This window comes from Nesoenas mayeri (genome assembly GCF_963082525.1).
Source record: "Nesoenas mayeri genome assembly, chromosome: 2".
Taxonomy (NCBI): domain Eukaryota; kingdom Metazoa; phylum Chordata; class Aves; order Columbiformes; family Columbidae; genus Nesoenas; species Nesoenas mayeri.
In genome coordinates this window covers 63,336,451-63,349,302 of record NC_137543.1, presented here as the reverse complement: position 1 = coordinate 63,349,302, position 12,852 = coordinate 63,336,451, and the positions used below count along the sequence as shown (strand labels likewise).

Here is a 12,852-nt window from a genome sequence, read left to right as displayed (position 1 = left end):
TAGATTAAAAAGACAAACGCATGGCTGAAGTAACTTGTTCTAAACATGTGTCGAGGTCTTACTGGCTCCCACATTCTAACCATGACAGCAGAGGATATTTTGACAACACTGGAACTAGGGACAAAGCAGGACCTGCTTCACAAGTATAAGCAGGGCTGACTGCCTGACACTATGCAAATTTCACAGAGCCAATAAAATTCAGAAATTCCTGTTTTTTTAAACAGAAACCCCCTACATATCAGCATGAAAAAAAAAATACAAAACAATGCTGATAAATACCAGCTGAACTTCTCTGTGTTGGCTCATTTTTTCCTAGGGAAACTAATCTTTAAACAATATATCTGAATTTCATTTCTCCTCAGAATTACATAACTTAAAAGACCACTCATGAAGATGGATCCTTCTGACTCTCATTTCAGATGTTCCAACGCAATATAAACCCATTTCATCCATGTAAGAGATCACAAGATCTGACCCCACTCACTTAAAACTGAAACTTCTGTGTAGCAGCTTTGAGCAGTAACACCAGACGGTTTCATGCGACCTCTTATTCAAGAGTCTTAGAACATGAAAATCTCTGCGCAGCCATTTTCAGCAGTAACAGCTTGAGGCAGTCAGGGTCATTCTGAAAGTTACTGATGTAATGAGATTTCACTTGAAGAGCAAAAAGATTCTTCAAACTTTTGAAAGCCTGTGCTATAGATATTAACACATTTGTCACAAATCAGCAAACTCGTCAGGAGTCCCAGTCCAACAATCAGAGAAAGCTTTTTCCCTGGCAAGTTGATAATGTTTTTCTGTATGTGATGAAAACAAAGTATATTTCAAAGAACTATTCATACTGTTCTACAGTTAAATATTCATTCAGTTTGTACTCCTAGGGAAGTGCTTATGTGAGCTACTGTCTCACTATGGATCTCTATTTCATCCTCAGAAGCCAATGAGATTTCTTAGGATCCACATGATGTTTGTAAGATCATTGTACTTTCAGGGAATCCATTACACTAAGAGAAGCATTATGGCACTGCTGTTATTTTCATTCACTCCCACCTTCTCTGTTCCCCACTAAACATAATTCAGCTCTGCTGCATTGAACGTGAAGCCTTGTGCCTCTCCACGTGCAATGATGGGCACATGGCTGTAATTTGGGTCAGCCCTTTATTAAACTCTGTCATACTGCATTCAGGTAGCAGTAACTACACCAAATTCTTTATAGTATTTTCACTGCAACAGATGCATCATGCTCTAAGCACCAGTCAAGCTATTCACTCTTCATAACGTGTTACTTTTGTTATTTATTTTACCCTCGCTTGCCGGACTGCTTTCTGTATTGCTCAGGAAATAGCACTGCAAATGGAAAGTATCGTCAGTCTCATTTGATTTCCCCATTCTAAAGGAAAAGTTGCTCTTGCAGTTCATCACTGTTACAGGGTTTTGAGAACTGAGAATACACACAATCCATTCCTGCTCTCACATGGAGAATGACCCAACATCATTTTAAGTTTTTCTCTGTTTCAGGCTTCGTTTCTAAAATTACATTTCATGATCCTGCTTATGAAAGAAGAACAATTACAAGGTTTCTGTTACCAGAACTTTCCAATAACAGCTATAATTCCACACTGGGCTGTAATGTTAAAAATTTGTACATCCGTATATATATATATGCATGACATATGCCGATGTACATACTGTGTATTTGCCATTGTATTAAAAAAATTTTCCTTCACAGCAGTGACATCTTTAGATTGCCATCTCTGCAGACTTCGGAGGCATTTTTCTCTCCTCTTCCTCTTTCTCCTCTTCATTCCTGGTGCAAATGCTTCTTCCCTTCACAGGGTTGCTGGTTCTCTTTCCTTCCCAGCTGATGTGGCCATATCCCTGTTGTGCCTTTCAGGATATCCATGCAGCCAGGGCCAGCCACCACGTAGGGTCCATCCCCCAGAGATCTCAGCACGGCCGGCCTGGGGATGACAACCCCGTAGTCCACTTCTTCAAGAACATTGTAAGTTCTCCTCTCTTCTTGTTATGCACCCAAATGAAATATTTTCCTTAGGATCCCTCAGTAACCAAATTCTCCCCAGTCATTAGCCATGATGTGGAGCTTCGCGATTGTATTGTGCCTTTGGGCTCATCATGCCATTCGATACAAAAATAACCTGGAAAAGCAAACGATATCAAAATGCTACAAAGAAGTGGAGAAGCCCTCCATTAGCACAGTCAAATTTTAACAACAATCATTGCAATTATACAGCTTCACTGTTTCCAGGTTTTGTCCTTGTGTCACCAGCACTGGCTGGACTTAGGCACATCTGTTTAAAAATAGACAAAAATCTAGTGTGTTCTAGGCAAAGCCTAAAACACCAGAGGAGCTTCTCAGTGCAACTACCTGGATAATACTTAAAGGATATCCTAAGTTTACTCTCAAATATGAAATAGCTTATAATTTTGGATATCACTTGAAACCATAAGTAAAAGAACCCAACATTTTTTCCCAATGATTTCGTTGAAGCAATTTTGTTCAAGCTCTGAAATTGGTTGCTTTCATACCAATAAGGAGTTTTCACAGAACATATCCAGGAAAGATGCAATTTCCTGATATTAAAATCCTGAGCACCATGTAAATACATAATTAAATGTAATACTTTATTTAAAACACTGTACAGTGACTATCCAAAAAAGAAAGACTCCACATATTGTATTTGCCATACTTCTGATTTCACCTGTACAGATACTCCCTACCAAATTTATTTTCAGAGCTATTCTTTTGAAACAGAAGTCTAAGTATTTTGATGGTTAAACACTGAATAAAGAACCTCCAAAATATAAGGGTAGCCTTAACCAGGACAGAAGTATTTGAAGTATCACAGTCTTTCTTAAAAACTACCTTCACAAATCAATTTTCCCAATGTTGATATACCAAAAAGCGAAAGTAACATGCTATCTGCTTGGAGCAGAACATGGCCATCATTGGATCTGAAGTGTAAGACCTACAACAGGTTTAAAAAAGAAATCCATCAACAATGAGATTTTATGATGAGAAAATTACCCATACTATGATTCATTTTTGAACTATCCTTTAATGATGGGCATTCTGAAATATTCATGTAGCAAGAAAGCGAAGGATGAAATGAAACAATAATTGATGCATTTGGTGTACTAACTCGTACATAACGTGCAAAAAGCTTGAAAATTCCCTACAATTACTGTTGCCTTGGTTTCACAAGGTTTTTGTGTTGGTTTTTAGGTCTCACCTCGTACACCTCCCCCAATGCAAGCAAAGGTAAGCGCTTTCCGAGGCTCATGCAACGTCCAAGGTGTTTTGTGGGCTAATTTGTACCTATTCAATTGCTAGCTTGATCCATTTTCTTTAATGGCATGAAGTTAAAATCTGGATTTATCATTGGGAATATTTAAAGAAAGGGACTAAGACAGAAAAGCCATGATTCTTTTCCTCATGCACTTGCTGCATGACATGGAACAAATTAAAGCCACCCATAACGATCTTTACATTCAATTTATGTTGTGATTGCTTTATGTAAGAAACTAATAATGGGTAATGCTTTCAAACAAGCCTGACCCATCAGGAACTGCCTTAGATTTACTAAGCTCCGTTGGCTTCTAAAGTACACGATACCGATAAAACCATGGCTGGCGAAATCAGTTCACCCAGGATTTTGCCTTTTTTGTTCCATGGAATGGCAGTACACAGATTGCTGTTTCCAATTCCTGCCTCATTATCTGGCCAGGATTTCATTATTGCTGTTGCACTTTCATCTTCTGTGTACGGTACACCCAGATGCTACGTTCCATAGTGATCATCATGTCATTGTTTCTGTCTTTTGCATGTCCAGGGAAGAGGATTATCCCTCACCAGATTTAGCTGGGTAGGTGATGAATGTGCTTTCAGTAACAGCATTTTATTTACCAGGCTAAAGCATATCTCGCTCCGTTGCCTCAAGCTGCTGCAGCAATATGATAATTTTGTTTTGTCTCAATTTTGCTATTTTGCTTTCCCTGTTGCACTTTTCTCCCTCTTCCTACAGCAGTTTAAGACGGTAATTTTGTTGCTTGCTCTTATCCAGCAACTTGACAGCCTTGCAGCGATAATTTCTTTTGCTTCAGCAAAAAGGGAGCAAAATCCACTGCATGGCAAAGCTCTCTTCCCTTAAAGGCTTCTGGAAGACTCATCTGCTGCATTTTTCTTTTCCCGGGAAGGACAAAAATGGGAGGGAGGGCTGGGATGAGATGGGTGCTTATTCCACAGTTCCAATTCCTCTTACACAGCAAAGTCTGCAAAACTAACACTGTCGCTAATTCAAGTATTTTGTCCCACCTCTCCTTGCAAACCCTTTCAGTAAGAAGTGATCTATCTGAACAGTTACTAGACACAGTTAGCTCACAACTGATTAAATTCTACTTCTCTACCACAGGTTTGATTTTACGAGAGATGGACATGTAAATCACTTGCATTTTAAGACAAAATATTAAAGACTTCAAGCTATTGAACTTTTCTTTCTCTATCTGAAGAATACAAATTAGTTGATGTCTTTGACATCTTAGAACTCATGAAAGGGAAACATTTTAAGTTTTGTCATGCAGGTTAATCTTCCGAGTTTCCATTTTTTTCATTCATTCCTCTTTTACAGATTGGTGCTTCCCTCACCTTTGAGTATATTCAGATAATTTCCCAACATTTTCCTTAATCCTTGCTTATTAAGTAAAAGATCATTATATTCCAACACCTCTAAATTTGAGTATTACATTTCAGTGATCGGAAACAAAGATTACAACATGCATTTGATGATTAGAATGCAGTAATTTGCAATATATATGAAAATCTTTCTTTGCAGGGTGGTGAAGGACACAAACCAGGATATGGAGGAAGCGGAAAATTCTATGAGCATAAATCTGCTCACAAGGGACATAAGGGATCCTATCATGAGGGACAGGGCACTCTTTCCAAAATCTTTAAACTGGTAAAGTACAATTTAACTTACTCTAAACACAAAAAGATTTGAGTTCAGGAAAAAGAGAAGCCAAAGCTCTCCAGAACCTTCTATGTTTGAAACAACCCCATTTCCTTAGACCTTCTGAAGGAACTAGATTTGCATGGAGAAACCAGAAGGTTATTTCATGGCCTAGTAACTACTTACATGACAGGAAGCAAAAGTAAAAACACACAGTGAGATGACATCAGGAAAGCAGGTACATCCACAAAGTCCTGCACCAGGATCTGTGATGTTCCTCAACTCACAAATGACCTGGAACACAGAAGATGAATGAGGTGACACAGCTTTGCTGCTGCTAAATTAATTAGAATAGTGAAAATGGAAGCAAACTGATAAGCTGCAGATTGGCAGGACAGAGCAGGGCTGGACACACATTTGGTTGAGATGCAAACCACCACCTGACGAGTCCCTGCTTGTTCCCACCCCAGGTGGGAGATGTTCTGCAATATGTCAGTACAGTGAGTTGTGACACCACACAGTCAGGCAAATTAGAAAACTGCATTATGAAAAATAAACGTGTGGGAAGATTATCTTTAATCTGGATCAGCTCATCATTCTGAGTCACCACACAGCCCCACCAACACAGCTAATAAATGAAAACAGAACAGGAAAAAAAGTCAGTTGTGAGGATTTTTCATATTCTGTGTCAGGACAAAGACACACGAAAAGGAAATCAAATCCATCTGTAGCTACCTTAACCAAAGTAATTGGTTTTTAACTCAAAGGCAGAGAAGCATTCACTTGTAACATACCACCAAGTACACTTTTGCACATCAAGAATGCCATCAGCAGTAACATCAACTTCAAGACAGAAGGTCTGGGATCCCATTAGCAGAGCTGATTATCTTATTACTGCTCTGCAACAGGAGACATAAGGTTTGCCTAGAAAGTTGCTAAAGCTACAGGAAAAGATACACAGCCAGTTTCACCTGAAGTTGCAAAAACGGAACGGCAAAATTTCAGCTTGGATCATCTTCACTATAAAACTGCTGTAGGGTTTTTCTTAATTGCAGATTTACAAATTACCACCTTCCCCCCCACCGCCCCACCCCAGTTTGATGTTTTCTTATTATTTGTAAAAGCAGGCCACGTTTCAGCCCATTAAATTTTCTTAGTTTTTTTCCTATATTCGCAATCTGAGCTTTCCATACAAGACTCATGTTGCTATAATAACAGTAAGAATTTACCCTAATAAGTATTACATAACAAAATTACTACATTTCAGGTCTTTCAGATGTGAGACTATTAGAATCTGTATGCAAGATTTGGAGTTTTTGGTTTTCATGTTTGTTTGCTTTTTTTTCTGTTAAGTATACACACAGTATTGCTTTCATTAGGAAGTCCTGAATAAGAACATATACCTAAAAATAGTTCATGAGAGACTGTCCAGCCCTATATGAGAGATATAATCAGAGTAAATTAATCCTATGTGAAAATATACAAGTAACCATCTCCTTGAAGTGAACATTCCAGTAACACTTAGTGATGTACTAGAGGCCGCTGCAAGCCACTATCATTAGACAATATTTAAAACTTTGTTGTACTACAGATTAATGTTTTTTAACATATAGCCCCAAATATACAGTACCTTTTAATTAAGTGTGTTCTTCCCTCTGCAGGGAGGCTCTGGGTCCCGACCTGGATCGCGGTCTGGTTCACCAATTGCGAGGCGCTGAGGCTCCAACGTGCCATCCAAGGATCATGTACTCTGCTTCACAGCGTAACTCCCTTAAAATTAGTAACAACTGCAACTATTACCTAGATAGACGCGATCCATTACTTAATGCCAATTAGGTTCCGCACGCAGTAGATTATACCAACTTCTATCGGCAATCCCTGACCAACAGTTGAATGAAAGGAACACAAGAAGTAGCTTTACTAGATGTTTTCCTTATTTTGTGTGAAGTAACAAGATCTCTGACTTTACTCATTCTTCTTCAGGATGCCCTAACTGTATGCTGGACTTCATTATTTACCCCAAGTGCCTAATTTGAGCTCAAGTCTTCCTGTTTCGTTTTAGTGAACGTGAGAATTACAAATAAAGAGCTAATGTCTTGGATACTGAGCACTGCTGTTAATGAATTTCTGAAACACTGCTGTTAAAAACAAAAAATCCATCATGTGCAGAAGTTGTAAGGACTGTTTATCCAATTTTTTTTTTTTTTTTTAATTTGGTTTTGTTTTTTGTTTTGTTTTAATCTTCCTTCTCTCACTCACAGAATAATCTATTTTCATAACAGGATTAGGCAGTCATGGAAAGGCTTACCAAACATTGGGAGTTCAAGGTATGTGAAGTGTGGGAGGGGGCAGATGTTGTAGAATCAATACGATGCAGAGCAATAGCAATAAGGAAATTATTTCTATACCATGAATTGCTCATTGCATCCAAACCATTAGAATAAAGAGTAGATGAGGGAGAGAAAGAGGATTTAAAATTTGAGTTAGACTAATGTTAAGAAACAAGGGATATTCCCAGAGAAGAAACATCTAAGATTGCACGAGTGACCACTGGACATCACTGGTGCTTCACACCAACTCTGCTGCAACAGCATTAACTTTGCAGTACAGTAAATAAGTAAATATACATGAACAAATAAGTCTAATTTCTGAAAGAGAGCCCTTCAGTACTGGTATCTCAGATAGTCCTGCACATCTTGCATCAGAATTTCAGATCTTTCTCTTGGTATTGTAGCAGTGTTATATTGGATCAGCTCATCTTTTACCCGAGTAACATCTGGATGCCTATTAAGGGCAGTGCACCAAAGCAAACTCATAGTAAACTACTGTGAACATTTAACTGTTGTACTGTAGTTGCCTTATAGAAATAAATTATAGCCGAGTTAGATTTAGATATTAATTATTCACAAATTACTAAAATGAACGTGTGGCGATGGTATTTCCAGACACACTTAGGGAAAGAAAAGGCTCTTCTGAATTGCACTGTTGTATTACTTAAACTTACTATTTCTTCAAGCTGTCATCTAAGTGTCTGATTAATTTTTTTTTTTTGTTTTAGTTTTAGCCTATGCATTGTAGACTATAGTTATTGCTACCCAGGTTGAAACTGCATTCCTAATAAGCGCCCAGTAAAAGTTACCTATAAATATATGTATGTTAATTGCATTTCACATCTAAGTCTATTGTAGGTTTAAATCAGTGTCCATTAATATGAAGCAATGAAAGATGAGAGGATAGAAAATACATAGAGACTAAAGAAAAAAAAAAACAACACCAAAATTATTAAGCATACACACACGTATTACATCTTCTATTACCTACATTGGTTGCTATGTGTATTTTTCTATTGTAGCTTCATTCAGATGTATACTCTGCAACATAATAGTTGATTTAATTTGAATACGTATTGTTCTTATAGGAACACAGCTTTTAAAAATATTCATTATTGAAATAAAGTAATCAACTTGAAATGAAACTTGGACCAGTTTTGTCTTTTACAACAGAGAAGATCATATATATATAAAGTTCTCTGGAGATTTCTCACAATTTATGAACAATGTTCAGACACTGGAGAGTGACACTCTGGGACCCAGGACAGGCTTCTGGTGACATTGCTGGTGACTCAGCATGGCCCACATGGCTGACAACATGACATAGGATTTATGGGATGCCAGTGTCTTTGTGGAGTGGCAGCTAAAGGCCGAGGGATACTGCAAGCCACAGAAAGTCTATGTACATGGAATTAAATCCCACCCTTCACAAACAAGTATAGCATGAAGTATCTTCTTTGAACAGAGCATGTGAAAAATCAAGCTGTTTTTTAAAGTAGCCTTCACAAATAGGAAAGAATATTAAAGGTAAAAAAAATATACATATAGATATACATCTTTCAAAATACTCCACTGCAGAACTAATCCAAAGCTTCTTCCTTATCTTCAACACTCTGTTTTCTCCTCAGTCACCTCTTCCAGAGGTTGGAAATGGCTTTTTTTTAATTTACTTCCTATAGAATGTGTAGTACTCTAAAGCATTATTTTACCAACATGAGTCTCTCAAAAGAGATTAAAACTTTGAAATTATTCTTTTAATTACTCGGTAGTGGCTACTTGATTTGCAAGTAAAGGATTTTTCCTGAAAGAAGAACACACAACCAGTACAAGGAGTGTGTCATTTCTTGTACTGAAGGAATGGCCACACATCAAAAGAAATACTCGAGCAGACATGAGCCAAAAGGCCTGAGGCTGGAGTGAGCCTTCTATTGCATCGAACCAGACAGAACAGAGCCTTTCCTAAGCACTATTCACCTACCCACTACACAACAAGACTCTTCAAACAGGCCTTGGAACACAAATTCTTTCTGCTTCCTAAAACAATGCATCTATTTCAACATTGCTTTTGACAATATCAACATATTGGTTACAGTGTCTGTATTTGCACTGAACATCAACAGACACTCTGCTTTGAAAACCTCCCACTCAATCTTAGCAAGGAACCTGGGCTACAAAAACTTCTATCTCAGGAGACTCATGAGTGAATGCTTGAAGTCCATGGGGGAGGAAGATGCAGGGAAGCAAATCAAATACCGTGTTACAAAAAGGACAGGACTCCAAACTGAATTCAGGAAAATGTCAAGTGACTCCATAACTCACGTTGCTTATGTAACACTTTAAAGACTTACAACACAGGCTCATCGCCTCTGTCTAATCAAGACGTAACACTTTGAGAACTGGTCATTTAAAAACATCTTTTTGTTAGGAGATGTGCTTTTAGCACATTTTCATGGAGCATCAACCACTACCAGTTGTCACTTGCTGGCAAAGCAATCAATCATAGCTAGAGCAGACTAAACCCTTTCAAGCATTCGGCAAGCACGCTCCCGTTATGAATGATGGATTTACATCTGGATGTGAGCAGCTGTAAATCACCTTCTGTCAAACTGGATTGGGCAACCTCTGGAAAGTGTTGTCTCCTATGCTGCCAATCAACTCGCACAAACTTTGCTGTGCATTTATACAGTGTTCTCTGACAGAACAGGGAAAAGGTTTTACACGTGGTACATGCAACACAGAACATTCTTCTATATTCTTACAGATTAACAGAGCACTACATCATGGGGGCACTATGCCTTCAGACAACTGTAAAATAGAAAGGCTGTCTTAAACAGCTGAAACACTAACAGCCTGTCTGAAAGGAAAGGCACTTCACAAATATTCTTGAAACGTAATACTGAGAGACGCACTTCTGGTATATGGAGTTTTTGGAACTTCCTAGAATCCAGAATCAAATGCTTAAAAAATACACAAAACAGAATTTGGAAAAAAGTAATATTATTTAACATGTTTTTGAATTAAATATTCCACATAACAAAAGTGTTATTTTCATGTCACCAACTATATTACTTATATACATATGCCAAAGAGTTAACAAAAGAATTAAGAGATGCCCTGTCAAAACCAACAATGATTTCTTGTTTTAGCAATCTGAAATGACTAGTTTGTATCATAGACAAAGTATAGACAATATTTACAGAAAAGGGCTTTTTGGATCTGAGAGCTTTCAGAATTAGCTTTCAAAAGGTAAATTAAAATCCAGCTCTGTATTATAGTACAACAAACCCATCACTGATCTAGAAGTACTTGAGGCAAACCAAAAAGATGAGCTTCCTGCAACTGAGATTAGTATTTACAAAATATACTGATCAGCCACACAGAGGCTCATATAACTTTAAATATATATATATATACATACAAGCACACATATATATATCTATATATATATGTAACATATAAATAAAATTCAAAAGAATAAGGTAAAAATAAGAAAAGAACTTCTGTCTTTGGAATGTCTAAAAGATGACCATGGTTTTACTCCAGTGTTTCTTTGCTATGAATATACTTAACAAGTGGCACCTTTCAAAGCATTACTTAAGTCAACTAGGTAGTTTTGCTGAAACAATGACTTAAACAACAACAAATGAAAGTAACGTATTTCTGAAATTCACAAAGAAAATAATGAGGAATTTACAGATTTGAAATGATAACTTTACAGCACTGGGGAATATGGTATAAAATAGGTGACCTAGTGTGCATCTACGTTTCTCACTGCTAATACAAAATTGCAAGTTTACTTCCCCGATTTATTATATGGCTGTGTTTTTCACAGATACTGAGATATGTACCTGCTGATCCAATACGGCAAACATAAAAGAAGAAGCTTTCATTGGAACCTCTTCTAGTTTGGATTCTCTTTAAATAATTATTGCTGAGTTTAAAACCTCAGACTTTTAACGTAAAAATTAACAACTAACTGCCTCTATGGTTGGAATGGAAATGAACATGCTCCCTCTCAAGAGTTTAACTCAAGAAAAGCCGTAAGTTCATGGCATTTTATTTTTTCAACAAATTCTCAAAATGTACTAAAAAAAGCTTGAAACAGAAATATAGCTTTTTCCTGTGCCTTGCAAAAACCAAACCGATTTCATACTGCATGCATCTACTCCACAACATTTTGTTTCCAACCTCAGTTATTTCTTCAAACACGTAAAAAAGAAAGCTGACCGACAGATTTTCATGGGTTTCCCACGGAGTTATTCTTCACCTCCTTTAAAAATGGGTAGCATTCTATTCTGACATAAAGTTCCAGTTTATTTTTCAAATAGATATACTGGCTGTGAATTAGAAGATGAAACTGTATACAGTATTACCTGAGTTCATTGATTCACAGACAACTTAGCACAGATTAAAGGATGCTTTCCCAATATTCTTCTACAAGCTTAAAAAAAGAATGATTCTTTTAGGTAATTTTTTGTAAATAATTAAAAAAACTATAATATATTATTCTATTGTTAATATTTTCAATGCTTGCAGTTTAACTGTAAAATCCATCTTTTACTTTTCTGAAAACATGTTTAGAGAAATTCGAGTCCCAGGAACATTTTTAGCTTTCAAATTTTAAGGTGTCATCGAAAAACACTGCCTATACTTTGCCATTCATTTGAAGATTCTTGTACCACTTCTTCTAAATTCAGAGCACGACTAATATCTTCCCCTTCTTGTTCTTGATGACTAGCAGGCTCTTGTACAGGACCTACCAAAGTACCAGAAAAAAGACAAGTGAGTATGATTTGATGTGTAGTGTAAGAAAAACGCAAATGTAGCACACGGGAATAAAGGAATCATAGTGGGAAAGGTGTTACACAACTACTTCAGATTTTGTAAATTCATTAGATGCTCTTTGAAAAATTGAAAAACCAAAAAACTAAGACAATACATTTTTTTCCTGTAATAATTTTTGAACTTTGTATTTCTGTACTACATGAAAAACAAGGAACCATGAGCAGTAACCAGTCTCTGTTTCAACCTGCTCTTTGGGTTGCCTGTGCAACTACCAGCTCATCAACTCTGATCTTTGGCTATTAGCACCTAATTCCTCAGTAACTTAAAGGGAAGCGTTTTGTGCTTTCCCAGCAAAGCATATGGCTTTCTGCACTCACCCTTACTACCATTATGCTACTTACCAGTGTAACTATGAGCCCGTTTCATATGCAGTTTCATATTGCTTTTCTGTGTAAATCCCATTGCACAGTAATCACATTTATAAGGCCTCTCTCCTGTGTGCTTTTTCATGTGGACTTGAAGAGCACTCTTCTGGTTAAAAGCCTTTTCACATAGAGTACACTGAAATGGCCGTTCCCCTTATAAAAAAAAGAAAAAAAGTATTCAATAATTTTGTATTTCGACATAAAAATACAGTTCAGAATTCAGTAAAAATAATCAAGATGACCGAGAAATTTAGTAGACATGATCTTTTGCCTTGAGATTTTCTCAAAACAGTGCTATGGCTCTGTATCATCACCAAAACATCGCAAATTAAATGTCAGAATATG

The 12,852-nt window shown here is 37.0% G+C and overlaps 2 protein-coding genes across 2 annotated transcripts in view; one reads left to right on the top strand and one right to left on the bottom strand.

Annotated features, from left to right (window-relative positions):
- MBP (myelin basic protein) overlaps nt 1-6,685 on the top strand; it is a gene marked incomplete at its 3' end in the record, with an annotated part of 111,393 nt that extends 104,708 nt beyond the window's left edge. Inside the window, exons 5-9 of the mRNA XM_080339359.1 lie at nt 1,895-2,002; nt 3,245-3,280; nt 3,852-3,884; nt 4,851-4,976; nt 6,629-6,685. Of these exons, the coding sequence (XP_080195485.1) occupies nt 1,895-2,002; nt 3,245-3,280; nt 3,852-3,884; nt 4,851-4,976; nt 6,629-6,685 (360 nt within the window). The remainder of the gene's footprint in view (nt 1-1,894; nt 2,003-3,244; nt 3,281-3,851; nt 3,885-4,850; nt 4,977-6,628) is intronic.
- A 3,675-nt stretch (nt 6,686-10,360) lies between these two features.
- Nucleotides 10,361-12,852, bottom strand: part of ZNF236 (zinc finger protein 236) — a gene marked incomplete at its 5' end in the record, with an annotated part of 75,001 nt that continues 72,509 nt past the window's right edge. The window contains 2 exons of the mRNA XM_080338786.1: nt 10,361-12,053; nt 12,484-12,660. Coding sequence (XP_080194912.1) covers nt 11,926-12,053; nt 12,484-12,660 — 305 coding nt within the window. The 3' untranslated portion in view covers nt 10,361-11,925. The remainder of the gene's footprint in view (nt 12,054-12,483; nt 12,661-12,852) is intronic.